We start from the raw sequence: 23,771 nt of genomic DNA on the forward strand, positions 1-23,771 counted from the left end.
GGGGGGGGGGGGGGGATAGGGGTTAACAGGAAGCATGGTGGAGAGGGTAACAGCTGGCCCTCATCATAAGAAGTAGGAAAATAGGGACTGAATAGATAACTACTGTCACCAAACTGAAGAGTAACAATAGGGGGGGGGGGGGGGTAATTACAAGGTATGGGTAGGGTTAGAGCTGTGTAGCAGTTCAGAGGATCTGGTACTTGGGAGGGGAGTGGAGGCATTCTAAATGACACAAGTATTTGAAGTCTTTGCTTTCTTACTGAAGTAATTGCTGAAGTCTTTGCTGTTTGCCACAGTTTGGCAGTAGTGCTTTCATGTGCATAGCCAAATGGTTATCTGCCATTCCTATGTAGAACATTGCTCAGTAATTGCAGTACGGCTCATTTTTTACATGGCTGCTTTTCTGGGATGTGTATGCCAGTGACTGGACTGTAGCTGGAGGTGGTATGTGGATGTATAAGACAAGTTTTGCACCAGAGGCATTCATAGGCAAAATGTGTATGACCCATGTGCTACAAGATTAGTAGCAGAGTAGATGTAGGGATTGATAGAATACTGTGTAGATGGGCAACAGAATATTACTTGGCTGATTTTTTGGGTATGATATTCTTCATCTCAGAACACAACAAGGAAAACAATGAGGCTGTTGCATGCTGTTGAGAGGTCTCTTGTGGTGATGTGGATGAGGAGATTGCATATTGGTGACATTATTCTCAAGATTAGTCTCTGGTAGATGTAAATTTCTACAACTAATTAACAATAAAGCCTTAGGAAACCTTGACAGGCTTTTGTATTTAGAAAAAAGTTAGATGATGACTAGATGGACACAAAAAGTAATTAAGAGGTAACATTGCATGTATTGCATTTTCAAAACTAAGTTTATGTTTTGTCTTAAATGGAAACTCACAATCAGTATGTATTACAAGCTTTGGCTTGTAGCAGTCAGACATGGAATTTTAATTGAAAAACCAATCAAAACCAAGGACTGCTCAGTGAGCAACAGGAGATGCATGTTGAGGTTTATAAAGAGGGGTGAGAAGACAAGTAACTGAATCAGGGAAGAAATTGGGTGGGAGGATGATGATATGATTATAATGAAAATCAGGTAAAGGTGAGCTGGACATACAGTATAACCAGGTGAATTGATGGTGGATGGACCATGGTTGTACTTTTCTGGGGTGTGAGAGATAAAAACAATACTGACCTTGTAGTTACTAGACACAGTTACAGCATTTTCATTTGTGTCCGAAAATAACCGATTTTGTGACATTTTACAAGTTCCTAACCAGGAGTGAATTTTAGTCTCACCTGTGTGCTTTGGTAGTTTTGTTTTCGAATTTCTGCGTGTTAATGTAATATTTACTAGACACAGTTCACAGGTTTTCGTTTGTTTTCGAAGGTAACCGGTTTTCTGGCACTTTACAGGTTCCTAACCAGGAGTGAATTATTAGTCTCACCTGTGTGCTTTGGTACTTTAGTTGTTGAATCTCTGTGTATTAATCTAATTTACACCGTTTTTTCATTTTCTTGTGTCTACATTAGAGTCCCACATACAGTAGAGTTCTGCAGTGCACCTCAATAGTTGTTTGTTTGTCTGTCTGTGTAGTGTAGTTTTCCATGATCTTTAGTATGCACAGGAACTGTGATTGCTGTGTGTGGATGTGAGTTGAGTTGGTGGCACATCGCTCTCAGCTCCAGACTGTGTTGGCTTTGGTTACACGGTTTGAGGCTGCAGTGGATGCGCATCACTGTTGTGGATCAGATGAGGGGATCCAATGGACATTCAACATGATCCACGAGTCCACCAATTGGCCCACACTGGTTGCCAGCCAGTTGCTGCTTGCATTGAGGTTGATCCTTCACCTGTGGTCGAATGGAAGATCGCCTTAGGGCATGGCAGGCTTTGAAAAACTCCCCGAGGGCTGAACGTAAGGCCTCACTGGTTCGTCTGACAAACAGGTTCCAGGCACTATCTGTGGTGGACAGTGTCCCTCAGCTACATGCAGTTACTTGTCCTGTTTCAGAGGAAACCTCTTAACCAGCAAGGCCCGGGCAGACACATAGGGGGGATTATTGGTAGTTGACAGCTCCAGTGTTAGGCATGTTATGGGCCCCCTTAGGGATATTGTGCACTCCATGTGCATACAGGATATAGTCTTTTCAGACATGGAACAGATCCTTCTGGATGCCATGGAGAGCACAGGATGCAGCCAACTGCAGGTGGTGGCCATATTGGTACCAATGATACTTGTCACTTTGGATCACAGGACATTCTCTCTGGTGTCAAGTGGCTATCTGAAGTGCTAAGACTGCCAATATTGCTTGTGAAATGAAACCAGAACTCACCATTGCAGTATAGTCGACAGGACTAACTGTGGACCTCTGGTACAGAGCCGAGTGGAGGTTCTGAATTAGAGGCTCAGACGGTTCTGTGATGGTGTAGGCTGCAGATTCCTCAACTTGTGCCATAGGGTGGTTGATTTTTGGGTTCCACTGAATAGGTCAGGAGTCCACTACACCCAGGAGGGGACTACACAGGTAGCAGGAGCTGTGCAACATGGACTGGGCAGGTTTTTAGGGTAGAGGGTCTCGGGGAAAAAACACAAAAAGTGCTTCAGTCACAAAGGGTATGGACCAAACACAGGAAGAACGTAAATACAGGAACCATCGCAATAACAGTTGTAAATTGTCGTAGCTGTGTTCAGAAAGTACCAGAGCTCCAAGGACTATCATTATAGGCACTGAAAGCTGGCTAAAGCTGGAGACCAGTTCAGCAGAATGTTTTGTGAAGAACCTAACAGTGTTCTGAAAGGATAGCCTAAATAAAGGATAGGCTGAACACAGTTTAGCATTTGTGGCTGTTAGAAGTAGTTTGCCTTGTTGTGAAATTGAAGTAGGTAGTTCCTGTGAGTTAGTATGTACAGAGATTATTCTTGGCAACTGAAATAAAATAATAATTGGATCCTTTTCTCGACTTCCCGATTCAGATGATGCAATTGGTGAAAGGTCCAGACATGTACCTGACTCATAGCATTGTAGTTTGTGGGGACTTTAATTTACCCTCGATATGTTGGCAGAAACACATGTTTAATTCTGGAGGTATGCATAAAACATCATCCGAAATTGTGCTAAATACATTTTCTGAAAATTATTTTGAGCAGCTACGTCATGAGCCCACACAAATAATAAATTATTGTGGAAACACGCATTATCTCTTAGCAACAAACAATCCTGAGCTGAATGAGCACCAAAGTAGATACAGGGATTAGTGAGCACAGAGTTGCTGTAGCGAAACTGAATATCGTAACTCCCAAATTCACTAAAAATAAATGAAAAATATATTTATTAAAAAAAGATAAAAATTTTCTTGGCACCTTCCTGAGTGACAGTCTCCAGTCCTTCCAAATTAGCAACCAATTGTAGACCAGACGTGGCTTGAATTTAAAAAAAAAATAGTGTCAATAGCAGTTGAGAGATTTATACCAAATAAACTAGCAAATGATGGAGCTGTTCCCCCATGGTACACAAAACAGGATCAGAATACTGTTGCAGACACAATAAAAAAAAGCATGTCAAATTTAAACGAACATGAAATCCCCAAGATTGACGCTCTTTTACAGAAGCTCAAAATTTAGTGCAGTCATGAATGTGAGATACAAAATTTTATTGTAGAAACTATTATTAGTATCAAAACCTGGCAGAAAATCTAAAGAGATCCTGGTTGTTCGTAAAATGATATCTGCAAGACACAACCAATGCCTTCTGTGCACAGTAGCAGTGGAAATACTGTCAATGACAATGCTGCTAAAGAAGGGTTACTAAACACAGCCTTCTCAAACTCCTTCAGCAAAGAAAACAAAGTAAATATTTCAGAATTTGAATCAAGAACAGCTGCCAACAAGACTAACTTAGAAGTAGATGTCCTTGGAGTAGTGGAGCAGCTTAAATCTCTTAAGAAAATCAAGTTTTCTGGTCCAGATTGTATACCAGTTGGGTTCTAACATTCACATACAACCACTTCCTTAACGAAAGATCTGTTCCCAAAGAGTGGAAAGTTGCACGAGTTGTAGTGGTTCACTAACTTTGTTTCTTCATTGGTTTGATTGTCCTCAGTGTCGACATACTGGATGCGGTTTGGAAGTCAGCCATGGACTACTTTATAGGATGTAGCCAATAGATGCATAGTTAAGTTTCACAGTCTTTTACTATCATTTTTCACAACCCCTCATATACACATTTAATGTGGCTAGTGCACTATTGTTTAACTTTCCAAAAGCCTCATTAATAGTTTTCAGACGAACATCCACATACTGCTACCATAGTTTACTGTTTTGCATCTATAACCAGTGAAAGTCTAACCACACAGTTCACAGACTTTCCACGGTCATTGCTTTAACACATGGCCTATTGTTGTAACACTTATTTCACTGTTAAGTTGATGCATTGTTGTCATTCTAACCAACACAGGCTCCTGGTCTGAAACTCGGCCATGGACTGACTGTCTCATGACCAAAAATTGGCCCCATATATATCCTCACAATAATAGGTACTGAACTTACACATCCTTTGAAGTTAAATTCACAGAAATTACAATTAAAACTTAACTCATTAAATTAACCGAATACATAAAAAAATCGGTTCTTTTAAACAGTTCCTTCTATTACAAGAGTTAGGCCAAATTATTTGTTTAAATCAGAAACTAACAAATATTGTTACACAAACAATACTTTTGACAAAAATGTTAATTACTTTGAAATTAAGGGCTGGCTTTACTAACATGTTTTCAGATAGAACCAAATAAATACTTAAAGAACACTCATATTTTGTCTTCCAAATGTTTACAATTATTGCAGAATTTATATATGTTTATATGTCAACAATAGAATTTAAGTTACGAAACAGTTACTGATTTCGCCATACAACAAAAGATACTAACTAGAAATAGTTGAAATAAATTAGAAAATCAATTACATACATAAAACTAAGCACGAAATTAGATCTGGTGTTATATTATTTAAAAACTGAAGCCCAACCTTTCTATTTTATGAAAATGTAGATTATACTGACATATGTTAATAGTAACTATTTACAAGGGCAAAAACGAATTTAAGGAGGCAGATGGCAAAACAAGAGGGTAAGTAAAAATATCCCAACTTGCTTTGTCACATCACCCCCTCATTGGATTGACCAGATAGATATTGCAAATAGCTAACTGGACAATTCAGTGACCACTAGTGACCCCAGACATTGGGTTAAAATATACACACACAAAATATTACATAAGAAATCTAATCAAAAACAACAGTACATATGTCTTTTTTTTAAAATTTATACTTATATGAACTGGCCATACAAAAATCCCCATACAAAATAATTACATACAGTGTATTGTTGTACAAGATCACAAAATAGCCACAAGTTATACTTTTAACAAAAATTACGCATCTTCTTCACAACTGATGTTTTTTCTGGGTAGGCGAAGATTACATTTAAACGTAAATATCATTTTATGCAAGTCCTGTCTTGCTTAATAAAAAATTAATCCTCACGAGTCCTAAAGAAGTTAAATTACACTGCTAATTGCAGTTCATGTTTAGACAAAAAAATTTCACTTGCTCAATATTTATTCTCACAAGCACTTTCACTTTTTCAATGAACTTTAACACACTTTCTCACCAAGCTGTCCACGCCTTCAACAGACCCAAGTGGCAGTTACTTAGGAAATGCACTGTGATCAGTTCCTTTGGAGGTGGTTCTCCTCTGCCACAGCACGTGAAAAAATCAGACAAATATCCTACTTTAGTACAGCTACTTTTACTTCTAACTTAAGTCTAACAAAAAATGTTTAACACTAAAAGTGATAGTCATTATTTCATAAATATATACATTACAAGTTCTCATGACATTACAACAATTAACACTAAAATTGACTATAGTATGAAAGGTGGTGAGTAGGAAAAATGTTAAAATCAAGTGCACATTACACTACCAAAACATTACTCTAAGTCATAACTGTCTGAAACTGGTTGAACTAGAAAGATTTTTTTCTTTCCCATTTGCAAAATAGGAAAAACTCAAGATGTGCAATAGCATAGATTTACTAATCATTACGTTATGAAAAAAAAGAATAGAGTTACCATTAAAAAAACTTAATTACTTCTCAAATCAAAATAAAAGGGATGGAAGTTGTACCAAATCATTGTTCTATTTCTCCATTCCACTCTGAGCACTACTCTGTCAGACAGAAAATTAAATCCTCACAAAATCACAAGATGTTACCCAATGGTTGACCGATCAGAATATTCACATCAGTCTAGCACCACAGTTATCAGTTAAACAGCAAACTTATTGTTTTTCATCCCAGTATTAACCCCCTCAAGCTCATAATTCATCAGAACACGAACATAAGTTTTCAGATAACGTATAGATCCAGTGATGCAGCATTATATATTTTGTACCTCTCAAAAATATTGTTCTCTCTGTTAAGCTCTCATTCTTGCAGCAGCAGTGTCATGAATTGCACTATATACACAGTAGCCAATGTTGCCTAGTTCACAATTAGATCCTCAATATAGTTACACCACATTTGTTTGTATACAGTTATCGTTTACATTAATCATGTCTGTCACTCCATTATTTCACTTCCATTTTTTATCTCGTTAGCTAGTGGAGTGCATGCTCAAAAAATATCCCTACTGCAGAGACAGGCTCCGTAACCATTAAGACTCTAACATTATTCATTAGTTTATTATTTCCTTGTTGCTTCATAATGTAATAAATAAACACTCTGCTTAACTAATGCAAAATCGACTCTACTGAAAAACACTCCACAATAACAGATCCTTATGCTAAGGCAAACTTAACTCTCATTACTGATCAGGCAAAATTATTGCTCATAAATAATATTCTTTCACTGTATTCTATCAAACTGCTTAAGATTCTAGCCTGATTATTGATATACATACAAACATTGCTTATTCTTTTCACATACATTACTCCAGGCAGCTATGTCTAAAGTAATTCCTTAATGTTAAACAAGACTGTACCATGTCACTTCTATGGGTAGATAGTTATCTCCCTATACTAACTGCACCGAACATAAACAGTTCTATTATACCACAATTAATATTAATATCTCATATTTAAAATGGTTTGTAATGCATATTGCCTCTTCTGCTGCATCAATAAGCTGATTACTTCATTTGTTAATTATCTTCCACACATACTGACACCTTTCATTTTCTGTTTACTTTACCTCTTTGTTTGACAAATTCTTTAACCATGGCACCACTTTATTTTTATCCATCCTCTTATGATTGCATTACTTACCACTAACACAACATAATATATATGTAACATTAGAGAAAATTTTTCTAACTGATCCCTATACTTAAGTATCCTATTGCACAAAATTGCATGAAAATAGAAGATAGAATAATTCTGATTCACTTATAAACTACAGATAGGATAGAAGAAGAGTTTGACTGCCTCAGGAAACATGAAAAATGAGAAAGACATATGGGGTAAGCATTATCACCACATAATGAGCCCAGCACAGATTGTTGAACCCCCTACTTGCTAACTGCACAAGGAATTATTCCCAAATATTACATCAAAGCTGAGGTTTTGAATTACCAAGAAATTGCACTCCAACAGCTGTCTTGCCTATTCCACAGTTAATACTATCTCTTGTTTCACACTCTTCAATAGCTTACAAGTAGCACCAATAATTTTTATTCCAGCAACATGCATCACCACCATACCCTCTGTGTTCTTGATAGACTCAAAAAATGCCTGTGAAATGCCATTAAAGTCACTACCACTGGCCAGTAAACACTTAACATGTATCCCTTGTACCCTTGCTGTTATTACAGGAGTGCCACACTTCCTTTTTACTTACTATATGATCTTCTCCATACAACAAATCCTCATTAATCCTTTCCCTGGAAAAACTATTATCCTGCTTACCAAAATGATTATCAGACACAGTCAAATAATAGATAGCAAGATCCTCTATACCGCTCTCAAACCCTAACTCTTCATTAGACCTAACATTATCCTCATTTATTCTTTCTTTACTTAACACATTGCCATCATTATCAATTATAAATTCCCATACCTCATCCTCATCACTACTGTATTCGTCATTGCTAGCATCATTACAACTGCTGTCAGAATCAGCCCCACTTTCACTTTCTCTATGCTCTAGATTTTGTACTTCTTCCACCTTATTCTCCATTTTTGTCAATTTTGAATTTACATTTTCATTTACTTTTACCAGTTTTTCCTCTACCACTACTGCACACTTGATTTCTACATCCGTTTCAAAATCATGTTTAATCTGATTGCTTTGGTTCTCAAGTTTCATCCTATTTTCAGCACATTGTTTCTTGGACACCTCCACCTTCCTATTATTGTCATCACAAAGTTTCTCTCTCTCTTCTATACATTTACTACTCAATCTTGATTTCTCATTAGTATTATCACAATCTTTAACTACCCTATCAAACTACTTATGTAATTCTGAAAGATCAGTGTTAACTATCTTATTTTCCTTTTTAATTTCTTTCTTCAGTTCATCTTTCAAGTTAACCATGTCAGATCTAATACTCTCACTTTTCTTTTCTACTGCATTAATGCCTTTTTTCATACTGCTAATGTCTTCTTTCATGCTACTGGTATTACTGAAAATCTGCCTTAACATCGCTTCCATATTTCCATCTGCCATAAAATTTTGCCCTTGCTGACTTCTGCTACTAGATTCCTTCTCCTTAATCTTAAAAATATCACCCACATCATTACTGATTTTGTCTGTTTTGCTCTTTACAATAGGACTCCCCCCCCCCCCCCCCCCCTCCTTCCAAGTTACATTCACGTCTGATTTATAACTACTACCGTCTACAGAACCAGTCTCTTGTTGTCCCTTGTTCGTTAAGGTCACTCATTATGTATCACTTAATACAACACAGCTTTTGCAATGAATTACCTTGTTTTTAATTACTCATCTGCTGCTGCTCTGCTCTGGTTCTTGTGGTTGTTACCTGCAACTGCACAGCGGCGGCAAATTGTAATTCTCTCAGCAAGGTGTCTTGTTTACCTGCAGTCAGCTGTGTCCACCTGCGTGCTAATTGACTGCTCCAGTACTCAATGACTGCTTCCATAGAACCTGCTCACTGATTGGCTGCTGCACCTTCTTCGTTATGAAACCTCAGCGCTGATTGGCTGTATCATCTCTTCCATTTAAAACTGTACTGTAAACCACTCGAGTTCACACTTCACTGTCACAGTTCGTGAGTTCTAGTTTATTGTGCCCACATCCAATAGTCCTCATGTCAGGGCACCACATGTAGTGGTTCACCTACTTTGTTTCTTTGTTGATTTGATTGTCCTCGGTGTCAATGTACTGGCTGGAAAATGGGGTGTGGAAGTCAAACACGGACTACTTTAAATGATGTAGCCAACAGATGCACAGTTACATTACACAGTCTTTTTTACTTTCGCTTTTCATAACCCCCACCATATTCACATTTAATGTGGCTAGTGCACTAATGTTTAACTTTCCATAAGCCTCATTAATAGTTTTCATGTGAACATCCACATACTGCTACTATAGTTTACTGTTGTACATCTGCGAGCAGTAAAAGTCTAACCACACAGTTCACAGTCTTTCACATAAATTGAAAAATCACCGTCATTGATTTAACACAAGGCCTATTGTTGTAACACTTATTTCACTGTTAAGTTGATGCATTGTTGTCATTCTAACCAACACAGGTTCCTCGTCTGAAACTCAGCCATGGACTGACTGTCTTGTGACCAAAAATTGGGCCCTTATATATCCTCACAATAGTAGGTACTGAACTTATACATTCTGTGAAGCTAAATTTACAGAAATTACAATTTAAACTTAACTCATTATATTTACTGAATACATCAAAAAATTGGTTCTTTTTAACAGTTTCTTCTATTAAAAGATTAAAAAATTGTTACATAAACAATACTTTTGACAAAAATGTTATTTACTTTGAAATTAATAAATACTTAAAGAATGCTCATATTTTGTCTTCCAAATGTTTACAATTATTGCAGAATTTATATATGTTATATATGTTTATATGTCAACAATAGAATTTAAGTTATGAAACAATTACTGATTTCACCCTATAACAAAAGATACTAATTAGGAATAGTTGAAATAAATTAGAAAATCAATTACATACATAAAACTAGGCACAAAATTAGATCTTCTTCTTTTTTCTAATATAATCCATTATGGAGTCGAGGTAGCAGTTGTCGTTATACTGGTTATCACTGTTAGCATTCAACCGTGATTCTTATACATATATTTTAACAACGCGTTTCAAGAGACAGTGCTCTCATCATCAGGTTGTAAAGTCTATGTCATGAAATTAAACGGACTAAAAAGACAAAATACCATCACAAATAGTTGGGAAGTCCATAGGGTAAAACAGAATTAAAAGTATATTGGACTGTGGGTCCTTGTCTTACATTGAAGTTGTTGACACAAGTTGATGACCGTCCCATAACTACCAAATATGCTGTTGCACTGTGCCGGCTCGGGAGCTGTTGTGGACTCACGTGCCTAGGTGTTGTGGCGTGGTTACAGGCGTGTGCTTGACGGTAACACTATGCTATTCGGCACCTGATTTCCTTATTGCATTTGTCTGCCATTGTTAGCCTCTCGCAACTCCGTCAGCGACATGCTACAAGTTTAAAGTCGCATACCTACCCTAAAATAATTCTAAAAACCTGCTAAAAAAATCTCATTTCTTTAAAATTATCTTCTGTATTTAGAATATTGCTTTGTTTCTTTTCATGGATAGCTATCTCAAATTCCTCTAGTAAATCAATTTTCCTCCCTTTCTTTTCTACATGCAATATTTCTATGTTGTCTTCTATGCTATTAAGGGGATGACCTGTTTCATATATATGGTTCGCAACGGCTGATTTGTCATAATTTCCTAACCTGAACGCATCTTTATGTTCTTTATACAGGATCACGAATGATCTTCCTGTCTACCCTATATATTTTACATCACAAGTTCTGCACTGAATCTTATAAACTCCCTATCTTTCAAACTTATTTCTCTTCTCGCCAATATCATGCTTAAGGCTATACCTCACTAGGTTATTAGTCTGAAAAGCTATTTTAACATCGTATGGCTTAAAAATATTTGATATCTTTTGTGAGACTATTCTGTAGTATGGCATTGTGATAATTTTCACTTTCTCTCCATCAGGTTTATTCTTTTTACGCTTATTACTTTTCCGTAACAGTTTTTTTAACCATATCTATTCTGTAACTGTTATTCATCACTATTCTCTTAACTGTATTAATTTCAGTTTCCCTATCTTTTTCGCTCATAGGTATATTGGCTGCCCTATGCACGAGACTACGAAAAGCAGCTTCTTTATAAGCCTGCGGATGGCATGAATCATTTGGGATCACGGCATCAGTCGTAGTTTGTTTTCTATAAACAGAGAACGCATGTTTGCTGCCCTGCTTTTTTATATTCAGGTCCAGGAACTGTAAACAATTGTCAGTTTCATACTCCACGGTAAATTCTATTTTATTATGTGCGTCGTTGAACTTTTTTACTATTTCCTCAATGTCCTCACGGGAACCATTGACAAGTAACAGAGTGTCGCTATGTTATGTAGACGACACTCTGTCACTTGTCGATGGACATTGAGGAAATAGTAAAAAAAATCAAATAGTAAAAAAGACAGCATAGAAATATTGTATGTAGAAAAGAAAGGGAGGAAAATTGATTTACTAGAGGAATTCGAGATAGCTATCCATGAAAAGAAACAAAGCAATATTCTAAATACAGAAGATAATTTTAAAGAAATAAGATTTTTTAGCGGGTTTTTAGAATTATTTTAGGGTAGGTATGCGACTTTAAACTTGTAGCATGTCGCTGACGGAGTTGCGAGAGGCTAACAATGGCAGACCAATGCAATAAGGAAATCAGATTCCGAATAGCATAGTGTTACCGTCAAGCACACGCCCGTAACCACGCCACAACACCTAGGCACGTGAGTCTACAACAGCTCCCGAGCCGGCACAGTGCAACAGCATATTTGGTAGTTATGGGACGGTCATCAACTTATGTCAACAACTTCAATGTAAGACAAGGACCCACAGTCCAATATACTTTTAATTCTGTTTTACCCTATGGACTTCCCAACTATTTGTGATGGTATTTTGTCTTTTTAGTCCGTTTAATTTCATGACATAGACTTTACAACCTGATGATGAGAGCATTGTCTCCTGAAACGCATTGTTAAAATAGATGTATAAGAATCACGGTTGATTGCTAACAGTGATAACCAAAATTAGATCTGGTGTTATATTCTTTAAAAACTGAAGCCCAACCTTTTTATTTTATGAAAATGCAGATTATACTCACATGTGTTAATAGTAACTATTTAAAGTGAAAAAACGAATTTAAGGAGGCAGGGTAAGTAAAAATATCCCTGCTTGCTTCGTCACAAAGTCACACCAATATTCAAGAAAGGCAATAGGGTTAATCCACTAAATTGCAGTCTCATGCCATTAATGTTGATATGCAGCAAGATTTTGGAACATATATTGTGTTTGAACATTATGAATTGCCCCTAAGAGAATCATCTGTTGAAACATAGTCATCACAGATCTAAAATAACATTGTTCTTTTGAAACATAACTATTTCTTTACTCATACAAAATGTTGAGCACTATTGACAAGGGATTCCATATTCCTAGATTTTCAGAAGGTTTCTGACACCACACCTCACAAGTGAAGTGTAATCAAATTACGTGCTTATGGAAAACTGTATGAGTTTTGTGATTTTGTGATTTCCTGTCAGAGGGGTCACAATTTGTAGTAGTTGACGGAAAGTCATTGAGTGAAACAGGAGTGATTTCTGAGGCATCATAAGTTGTTTGCAGATGATGCTGTCATTTATCATTGAGTAAAGTCATCAGAATATCAAAACAAATTCAAAATAATTTAGGAAGGACCTCCTTAAGGTGTAAAAATGGCAGTTTGACCCTAAATAAATGAAAGAGTGATGTCATCCATATAAGTGCTCAAAGGGGTCCCTTAAATTTCAGTTATGTTATAAATCAATCAAATTTATAGCCCAAAAATCAGCTAAAAACCTAGGAATTACAATTACAAACAACTTAAAATTAGAAAGAACACATAGAGAGTGTTGTAGGGAAGGTGAATACTTAGAAGATTCAACAGATCTACTAAAGAGACTGCCTACACTACACTTGTCATCCACTTTTAGAGTACTGCTATGCATTTCAGGGTCCTTAGCAGATAAGGTTGACAGAGTACACTGAAAAATTTCAAAGGAGGACAGCATGTTTTGTATTATTGAGAAATAGGGGAGAGAGTGGCATGGACATGGTACAGGAATTGGGACCAACTTTCTCCTCTGGATGCGCAAATAATTTGTTGATGCCAACCAACATAGGAAGAAATGATTATCGTTATAAAATAAGGGAAATTGGAGCTCGCACAGAAAGATATAGGTTTCTTCTTTTTCTGTGCGCTGTGTGAGAGTGGAATAATAGAGAATTATTGTGAATGTGGTTCGATGAACCCTCTTCCAGGCACTTAAGTGTGATTTGCAGAGTAGCGATGTAGATGTAGATGTAATGAAAGTTACCACTGGAAGACATGCAGAAGTAGCTTGAATGGGTATAGCTGAATAGTGTAACCTTTGGAGAAGTCTGGAGAAAATATTTGTCAATTGTGCTGCTCCTTAGCTGGGCATTCTGCATGTTAGTTTTTGACAAGTACTGAGGAAATGTTTGCGTCTGAAACCATCCAGAAGTACTTCCGTCTAAGAAGTGAAAAACACAGATAACATGGTTCACAATAAATTTTATTGAGAGGTGCTAATTGGCTGGATGAAAACTAGGAGTTTATTCAAAAAAGAATTTAAATAGTGAGTCAGTTTTCAGTTATATTGCAACATGAAGACACAACTCTTGGCTTGGTGCACTGAAAATCCATAGCAATCATTGGAAAATATTTGCATTGGTCCAAAACTTATTGTCTTATGTACGTTAAGCAAGAGCAAACATGATGATTTCTCAAGTCATAACAACCAATAGACTAGCATATTTTTATATGCTGCAAGACTTTTTTATTCTACAGATTAATGATGATAATAAAGAATGCTGTATGTGTGTCTGTCGAGATGCCTTCCCACCTCTCTTATCCTAACAAAGTCTGAAGTTACCTCATTGATGTTTCCATTGTGAGTATTGGACCAACTGTATGGTCACCTCAGATGTTAGTTCTGGTTTCCACTTTTGGGACTTTTTAAAGATAGAGCTTTTACACTACCTCAGCCAGCTCTGTATTCCACAGTTGAAGCCATTGTGCCTGCATGCTGCAGTGCATTTGGCATACAGTAGAATCATCTGGGTTGTGCGTCTGATTACTGATGGACGTCATACTGAACATTAAGAAAACTAGAAGGGAAAAACTTGATTTATCTTGGTAAAGAATGACATAAGAACAGCTTTATATCATTCGAAGTTGTAAAATCCCTTTTGAGGCACTTTGTTCTCTTCACATAACAGAAGCGAAAATATTATACTTTGATTTTGCACTTAAAAATTTATGAACTCAGTTCCAATTGGTCCTGTTTTGCCAGCTGGAAAGTAGGCAGCTCATTACTTTCATCTGAAACACAGTTAGCTCAGTAGCAGCTTTGTAAATAAGTAGGTACTGAAGTTGAAGTAACTGACTGTTGGTCAGGAAATGTCTACAGTGAAGGTAAGAGTAAATAAATAAGATATATCTACCAAGTGAAGTGCTGATACTGTCAACACATACGTGGAGCCCTCATTTTAGTTAATACTACCACCCCTTCTCCTGTGCAGCCTTCTTTTCTCACTTTTCTTGTTGTCTCCTCACTCCGTCTCTTCCTCTTAATCATCTCACCCCCTCTAGAATTATTCCCTTCCACAACCCCATTTAATTTTGATTCATGTTTCTCTGAAGTTTTAGTTTTTACATTATGTTTCAGCTGTTTCTTTTAAACTCCCTTCCATAGAAACATTTGTCTCGTACTCCTTCCTTCTCATAAAAAGCTGTTCTGAAGAAGTGGAATAAATCAACTTAAAATATAAATTTCAGTGTCAAGAAGCCTTTTTCTAAAAGCACTATAGCATAATTTTGAATTTGTGTAATTGTCTTGAACATATACTGGGACCAAATTACAAATAAAATGAGCAATCACTATTTTATAAGGATTTATTTCTTTATACGAGCATCTATGCATGAAAAGGGAAATGGGAAGGCTCAGTTTGGATCTTTGGAGGTCAGTGAAGTTAAATGGGAAGGATGTTTGGGCAGATGAACATAGGATAGTATCAGTATCAGGAGAAAATGATATAATGGGAGTATGATTCATTGCGAATAGGAAGCTAGAGCAAAGAATGAGTACTGTGAACAGTTCAATGGTAGGGCTGTTCTCATGAGATATGGCAGCAAACCAACACCAACAACACTAGTTCAGGTATACATGCAACACTGCAAGTAGAAGATGAAGAAATAGATACAGTACATGAGGATATTGAACAGGTAATTCAATAATGTATGTAAAGGCAGATGAAAATCTAATATGCATAGGGTATTGGAATGCAGTTGTAGGGGAAGGTGTTGAAGTGTGAGACAATATGGACTTGGCTGTAGAAATGAGAGAGGTTCCACAATAAATTTCAGATGGTGATAGCAAATAGTCTGTTCAAGATTCTCAAGGGGAGGAGGTATACTTGGAAAGAGCTGGGAGACATAGGAATGTCCCAGCTGGATTAGTGTGGAAGGAAGTGGAAAACAGAAGTTCTGAGGAATAATGAGATATGATTGAAGTTTGCAAAGCGCAATCACAGATGTTGCACAAACAAACATGGGTACAAGGCAGGTAACTGTGAAGAAACATTTGGTAAAAGAAGAAATACTTCAAATGAACAAGAAAAGAAGGAAGTACAAAATGTCCAGGAAAGACAGGAATACAGCAATATAAATCCCTTACAAATGAATAAATAGCAAGTGCAGGGCAGTCAATGCAAAATGACTTCAGGAAAGATGTGAAGAAACCAAGAAAGAAATGACCATATAAACAAGTCCAATCAGCCTTTAGTGAAATGAAAGGCAAAGGCATCAACAGGAATTGTTACAATCAAATGTGGCAGAAGTGATAGATAACATTTAATCAGAATTCCTAAAATGTCTACCTGTCTAAAATGGTGCATGATCTTCAAGATTCTCAGAAATCTTGGTGTAAGCTATAGAGAGAGGCAACTGATACACAATATGTACAAGAACCAAGAGGGAACAATAAGAAAGGAAGATCAAGAATGAAGTGTTCAGATTACAATGGTTGTGGGACAGGATGTAGTCTTTTGCTCTTACTGTTAAATGTATACATCAAAGAAGCAATGATGAAAATAAAAGAAACTTTCAAGTGTGGGGTTAAAATTCGAGGTGAAAAGATATCAGTGAATAAGATTCACTAATGACATTGCTGTCCTCAGTGAAAGTGAGGAACAGGGTAGTGCATGTGAAATATGGACTGAGAGTAAACCAAGTGGAGGCAAAAGTAATGAGTGGGAGAAATTTAATTATAGACAACAAACATAACAACAAAATAAGTGATGACAAAATACATGAAGTTAGTGAATCCTGCTTCCTTAGAAGCAAAATAACATACAGTGGATGAAGCAAGGAGGATATAAAAAGCAGATTAGCTCAGGTAAAGAGTGTATCCATGGCCAAATGAAGTCTAGTGGTGCCAAACAAAAGTCTTAATTCAAGGAATAAGTTTTTGAGAATGTAACTTTGAAGCACAGTGTCATAAGGAACTGAATCACTATCTGTGGGAACATTAGAATCCAGTGAATGAAATGCTATAGGAGGTTGTAGAAAAGTAGGGGGACTGATAAGCTCAAGAACGAGGAAGTTACCAGCAAAGAAAGGAACACATAGAAAATGGACATAAAGATGGGACAGGGTGATACGAGTAATAATTTCCTTTGTACTAGAGGGAACTGTAGATGGTAAAGACAACAGAGGGAGACAGAGATTTGAATGCATCCAATAAATGATTGAGGACTTACGCAGCAACTGCCATTCTGAGATGAAGAGGTCAGTGCAATACAAGAATTTGTGGCAGGTTGCCTCAAACCCGTCAGGAGACTGGTGACCAAAAAAATTCTCCCAATATATTTTTGAAAGTATTTGTGTTGAGTATAGCCTTACATGGAAAATAATTGGCACAGACAAGAAGAGAAGAGATGTGTCTGAAGTGTGGTGCTGGAGAAGAATGCTGAGGTGTAGATTGGATAACGAATGAATAGGTATTGAATCAAATTGGGAATGAAAAAAATTTATGGCACAGTTAGATTAAAAGAACAGATGGGCTGGTGGAGCACATCCTGTGCCATCAAGAAATAGTTAATATTGTAATGGAAGGAAATGTGAGGTGTAATTGTTGTAAAGGGAGACAATGGCTTCACTACAGCAACCAGATTCAAGTCAATGTAGGTTACAATAGTTTTGCAGAGATGGAAAGATTTGCAGAAAGAGCTAGTGTGGGCAGTTGCATCAGACCAGCCTTTGGACTAAAGACCATCACCACCACTACCACCACCACCACCACCACCACCAACAACAACAACAACAACACTGCTTGTTGTCTATTTTATATATCTTCCCTTCCCTTTTTTATTCCTATGCACTGCCATCTTGTTCACAGTTCTTCATCTCAGATTTATTTAGCCAGTTATTCGCGTTCTTCAATTGATTCATGCTGCTTGAAAGATGACCTTCGTGAAATAGTTTTGTGTTTACTGTTGATGTTCCTCTTTCTCTATGTAATGTTTCATGTAATGTTTTGTTGTTCATTCACTTTATAGTAGAAAACATTCAGAGTGACTTCCAGAGTACCGGAGGAGTGGATTTCAAACTCGACCAGCCATTTAGATTTATGATTTTGCATTACTTCCCTAATTCGCTCAAGACAAATGTTAGGATGGTTCCATCCCAATCTCAGTCCTATCCAAACTTGTCCTATGTCTTTAAAAACCCTGTCATTGGCAGAATGTTAAATCCTTATCTTTATTTTATCACAGAGTGACATGAATGAATAGAAAAGTAGTGGTACTGTTCCAAACAGTTATTGTCTCTCTTCTTTGATGTGAAGAATAAGAAATATTGTGAAACAACAATAACAACAAAAACCACACACACAAACCTTCACCAGCTGTAAATGTAAGTGACACATTTTGTCACACTGTGTCAGTGGTATTTATTTTCTGAAGCATTAATTTGGCAAAGTTTCCGCATTTTGTATGCAAATAGTAAAATTAGTTATGATGCTGTAATAGCATGTTATAAAACTTTTGTTGTGAATTTGACCTAATCTTACTGTCTCAGGTTACACAGTAGCACTTCATAGTTGTTGAAATAGACATCCAGGACCTTTTTTTTTTAACTGCTTCCTATAGTTCAAAATTATCATAAAATGTTTCACATTTTAATCACAGTAGGCAGTTGTATGTCCATGATAATTTACCCATGTTCTTTTCAGATCTTGACTAAGAGAATTTTGATGGAGTGCACACATTATTTGATGCAACTGAAATTCTGTGAACTTTTTATTAGATTCTACCACTGTGAAAGTCTGTTCCTAAGTTCACACTTCCAGTGATTGTGTGTTACTCCTCACATAATAATAATAATAATAATAACTGTGATTGTAATTAACATATTTGTTTTTTAATGTGTGAATTTTATGTAAAAACTATTAAAGGTTTGCATAGATTTATCATCTTGTATTTTCTTGTTGACACTACACTAGTACCTGAATAACTTATGTGTGTTCATATCATTTATCCTTAGAATATAGGTGCTTTGTGTGTGTGTGTGTGTGTGTGTGTGTGTGTGTGTGTGTGTGTGTGTGTGTGTGAGAGAGAGAGAGAGAGAGAGAGAGAGAGAGAGAGAGAGAGGTGTTTGTATGCACACACATGCGTGTGCCTGAAATGGGTTTGAAACTGTGTAAAACAATTGGTATATTAGATTTTTTGTTTCCAAAGTGAATTTTTTTTATCATCGTATTCTGTATTATGATTATGCATCACATGTGCTTATGCAGCACAAAATGTACATCATTTCACTTTGCAGTTAAATAATTTAATTCCAGAATTGTATTATTTGTATTGCAACATGAATTTTTTCCCTTCTATCTACAACTTCTCTGCATGACATTCTACTTTACCTTCAGCTTTGTGAAAAATCATTTAGCAAAAGCACTGAAAATTTCCTGTTGTCTTATTGTACTTCGTTTAAAAAGAAGCTGTCTCTGTGTAACAAATACTTTCTTCAGTTCTGCGCTGTTTGTAGCCAGAGCTCCATCTCATAGTTTCCATTGCAGGACTTTTCCCTGCACTCATCACGAATAAAAAGAGACATGAGGATTAATTACATACTTCACTTTATACACTGTTAAGAATAGATTGCTTTGTGTTAGGAGAATGCGGGACACACAGGAAGTTGAGAAATATACTTATGTTCTTTGCAATAGATTGAACACTGTAATTTTGCTGATTCTATTGTTAGATGGTCTGTTGCCATCACTGCAGCTGAGTATGATCCTGACCAAATTATTTAATTTCCTTATATTACTCACTGCATCTCAATATAATATAATGTAAGACTTCTCTCAAAGTTCAGACCTGCTTCTAGTGGGTTATGTTATACAAATACAAATTGTCAGTATCACATGTTACTGTTACACATCTTTATTGATCTTCATAATCTTACTCTTAATGTGACCGAGGTTCGGATGTCTTCAATAACAATTCTTCACAACTCTTTCCATTTGTGACACACTCAGATTAACTGTGAAGAAGAATTTTTCATGGCATTGGATATTTCTTTACTAAATTGTAATTTTAACAATTTAGCAATGGTAAAATAGCACATGGCCATTTGTTATTGAGGGGAATTAAGAAATTAACTGACTAATACAATGCTGTTTGTCGCTACAGCAAAATGGCACAGTTGTGACAACTTTCTGATTCAGTTCTTCTGTATACTACCAAGGATTTTCTGTGATAACATTGTCATATTGTGTCAGTTCCATTTGCTGGTCAGGACTTATCTCCACGAAATGGAAAGCAAAATGTGTAGCACTCCAGAGAGAGACACATAAAAGTATAAGCAATATGTTTCCTAGCTCTTTGAACTAATTGTTTCTTCCTCATGGAGGAGAGAGGAATAGGTTGGGGGAGGTTAAAGGGAAAGGCAGCTCACTCAGACCCAAGGGTGAGAGACAAATTACTTCTTCTCCAGAAGAAAGTGCCTTCTGTGTTACTCTTCTCCAACTTAAATCATTTCCATCAAAACACTGTCACTGGCTGGCTTTATATGAGGTGCATCAGCCAGTGTTTCTCACAAATGACATATTCACTCTTTTTTGATGAAATAGTTTTTATGCTAATCTCTATGGGTAAATAGAATGGTGAACTTTACATTGCCTGTAAGATGCTGGAAAATGAAGAAAACAAACTCATTTTGAGAGTTTCTTATGAGAACATGCAAGAAAAAAATACTATTGAAAGGAGCTCTTAAATCTGAATACCTTTCCTCCTCTCCCCCCTCCTCCTTACTCTGCCATATAGTTGACATCAACAAAGAAAACTTCCTGAAAATGATGATTTAAACAGTGCTTAAGGAAAGGAAAGTTTGTAGGATATTGGGATTGCTGTGTAATGTTGCAGTAGGGAATAACTTTTCCTTGCTCTCTTAATTCTGAGTAAACTTTATTTCCTATTTTAACAGAATAAATTATTAGAAAAGATTGCATTAATTCATTTCGGTTTTGCGGTAATAGATGGACAGAATGCTCTCTACGCCGAACAACACTGTTGATACACAGTGTCTTTGATACATCCTCGAAAGAACTCATTTTGGGGAGCTAAATTTGATGACTGTGGTGACCAAGTCACTGACCTTCTTCTATCAGTCCACAGTGCACCAGTTTCTGAGATAAGGGAAAGCATGCCAGCACCAGTTTGAATCTGTCCAGCAGTTAGACGACAAGGATTGGTTTACTGGCCAGCCTATGTGGCTTTATGCAGTTTCCCACATCCCACTAGGTGAACACCAGACTGGTATTCATGTCCTGCCTCAGGCACTTGCTACAAAAACATTTAAAAGAATTTCTCAGGCTTACACTTGGAATTTATTCTAGATGCAGGCATCTAGAGTACACTGATTCTACCCTAGTGCTTGATAACACATCACATCCACCAACTGCGTTGTTATGATAGTGAGTCGGTTGCACCTTGCCACTCTGGCAGTTGTGCCTTCAGTTGCCAGAAACATGCTGTGACTTGCATGGACAATTTTCATATGTATTTGTTTAAACCCACTCTCCTTGTAAATATTTGTGACTACATTCTCCATTTACTATGTCTATGCTGAATTGGCCTACCTCTTCATTAGAACATGGCATTACTGAATGAATAGCATATTCAAACAAAAAAAGTAAAGGCACTAGCAATGAAGAAATGAAAGCTTTTCTGTCAACAGTGCCCATTCACTTCCACAGAGTGGCATAATATGGTGGGGAACTGAGGAAGAGTTCTCTGGTCAAGTATTTTAGTGTGTTCTTTTCAATGGTACCAACTTCTTCTCATGCTCCCATTTGAAATTCTGTAGTTGAGTTTGTTTCCTCCATTCTATGCAGGTTCTAGACAATTTAAAGTTCACCATTATATACACACTTATAGTTTTGTATAAAATGTATTTTACTCAAAAAAGATTGGATGAATCTTTTCTGAGCAAATGTGCCCGTGTGGAAGGTCTGAAGCACCCACTATACCTCATCTGGCATTACTTCCAGGGTGTTATTATTATTATTATTATTATTATTATTATTATTAACTGTGTATGTTCCAGATTCGTCTCTTGAATTAAACACTTTTGTAAAGATGACCTTGAATGTTTGTACTTCACTATGGGTTAGTTCCTGTACCCTCCTCTTGTTTCTCAATTATCTTATTATTTTAGTCATTTATGTTAATATATTTTTATTGTATTTTGTCACATCCTTTTGAAAATGTTTCTAATAGCATATTTGCTCTGTTTCCATTTTCCACAGCAATTATATAGTCTAGCTTATGTCTCATGCTTACTTGAAGCTTCCTGCCTCTTGTCTGATAATATGACAAATCATAATGATACCGAATGCTGTACTGTTTTTCTTTCATACTGTCTGCACTGAGAAATATATCAGATCAAATAATACACTACAGGTGTGGCTGGTATTTACTTTTTAGAGATTTTTGCATCAAAGATTTTGGTAACTTATGGGGGACAGACAAAAATATGGAAACACCAAAAAACCCAGCACGATACTATGCATTATACAGTGTAGGAAAACCTTTGGCATTCAAAACAGCTTCAAGTTGTCTGAAATTGAGATCTGGTGACTGTGTTGTCTAGGAGAAATGTGACAATTCATCCTTGTGCTCACAGAACAAGCCCTGGACGATGTGAGATGTGTGAATGGGGGTTTAGTCATCTTGGAACACAGCACCACCATTGGGGAACAAACTTAATACCATGGGATGCACCTGATCAGCTAAAATGGTCACATCATCCTCAGCAGTAATGTGACCTTGCAGAGTAACCATGGGGACCATAGAATACCATGGTATGGCCACCATAATCATCACCAAACATTTGTCATGTTTCACTCTTGGTATGCTCACTCGACTAGAAAGTGGAAACAGTCTGAAACAAGACTCATCTGACCAAATTACTTTCTTCCATTGCTCCATAGTGAGGTTTAATGGCTTTGAAACCACATTTCCTATTACAGGTATTTGCATGACTGATGAGTGGTTTTGAAATTCTTGTTTGCCCTACAACTCCCTGCTGATGAAACTCCCTACATACTGTTTTGGTGCTGACAAGGTTCACAAGTACAACATTCAGTTCTGCTGTGAATTTAGCTGCTGTTGTCGTCATATTTTTTGTTGCAATCTTCTTCAATGGCCATCTGTTACAGTCACTCAACATGCACTTTCATCTTTGTTGTCGTGTAGCAGATGGTGTTTCACCACCTTTCCTGTAAGCAGTATAAATCTTCAGTATGGTGCCTCTTGAAAACACCAAACACTTCAGTTACCTTGGCTATGGAAGCACCCACCATAGGAGCACCAACAATGTCCTACGTTCAACTTCATGTAGGTCACACACAGTGCACTCGCAACTACACAGGACACTGTTCTGACCATGGGTCATACTTGCAATGTCTTGAGGACATTGCACAGATGTTCTTCATCATATACAGCACCACAACCTTCAGGTTTGGCTGGCATCTGTATTTATGTTCAAACATGCATTTCTCTTCGTGTTTCCACATTTGTGACTAACCCCTGTCATCTCCAAATTTAGCTTGAAGTATATGGGACTGCTGTTGTTGATAGCTCCATAGAGTATTATATGTGGAGGCATATGCTGATAATAGTTGCCGAAACTAAAGTCTCGTGTATTTCATTTTTTAAAATTTAATACAATGGACACTATAATTTATGCATTCAGAATTTAGAATATTCTTCACTTGTGGTAGATTTATATTTACAGTGTTACATAAATTTGTACTGAAACAAATTCCTGCTCACTTTTTTCACTATTGAATCATTTTGAGTTTTCATCAAAATCTAA

The 23,771-nt window shown here is 36.7% G+C and overlaps 1 protein-coding gene across 4 annotated transcripts in view; it reads left to right on the top strand.

Moving 5' to 3' along the window:
• The window catches only part of LOC126281506 (glucosamine-6-phosphate isomerase), a 138,839-nt gene that overhangs the window by 114,721 nt on the left and 347 nt on the right, over positions 1-23,771 (top strand). For 2 of the 4 annotated variants that reach the window (XM_049980523.1, XM_049980527.1), the window contains one exon: positions 9,775-9,853. The exons of the other annotated variants lie outside the window; for them this stretch is intronic. In XM_049980523.1, coding sequence (XP_049836480.1) covers positions 9,775-9,853 — 79 coding nt within the window. The remainder of the gene's footprint in view (positions 1-9,774; positions 9,854-23,771) is intronic. 4 annotated transcript variants of the gene reach the window in all.

Source organism: Schistocerca gregaria, chromosome 7 (assembly GCF_023897955.1).
Source record: "Schistocerca gregaria isolate iqSchGreg1 chromosome 7, iqSchGreg1.2, whole genome shotgun sequence".
Classification (NCBI taxonomy): domain Eukaryota; kingdom Metazoa; phylum Arthropoda; class Insecta; order Orthoptera; family Acrididae; genus Schistocerca; species Schistocerca gregaria.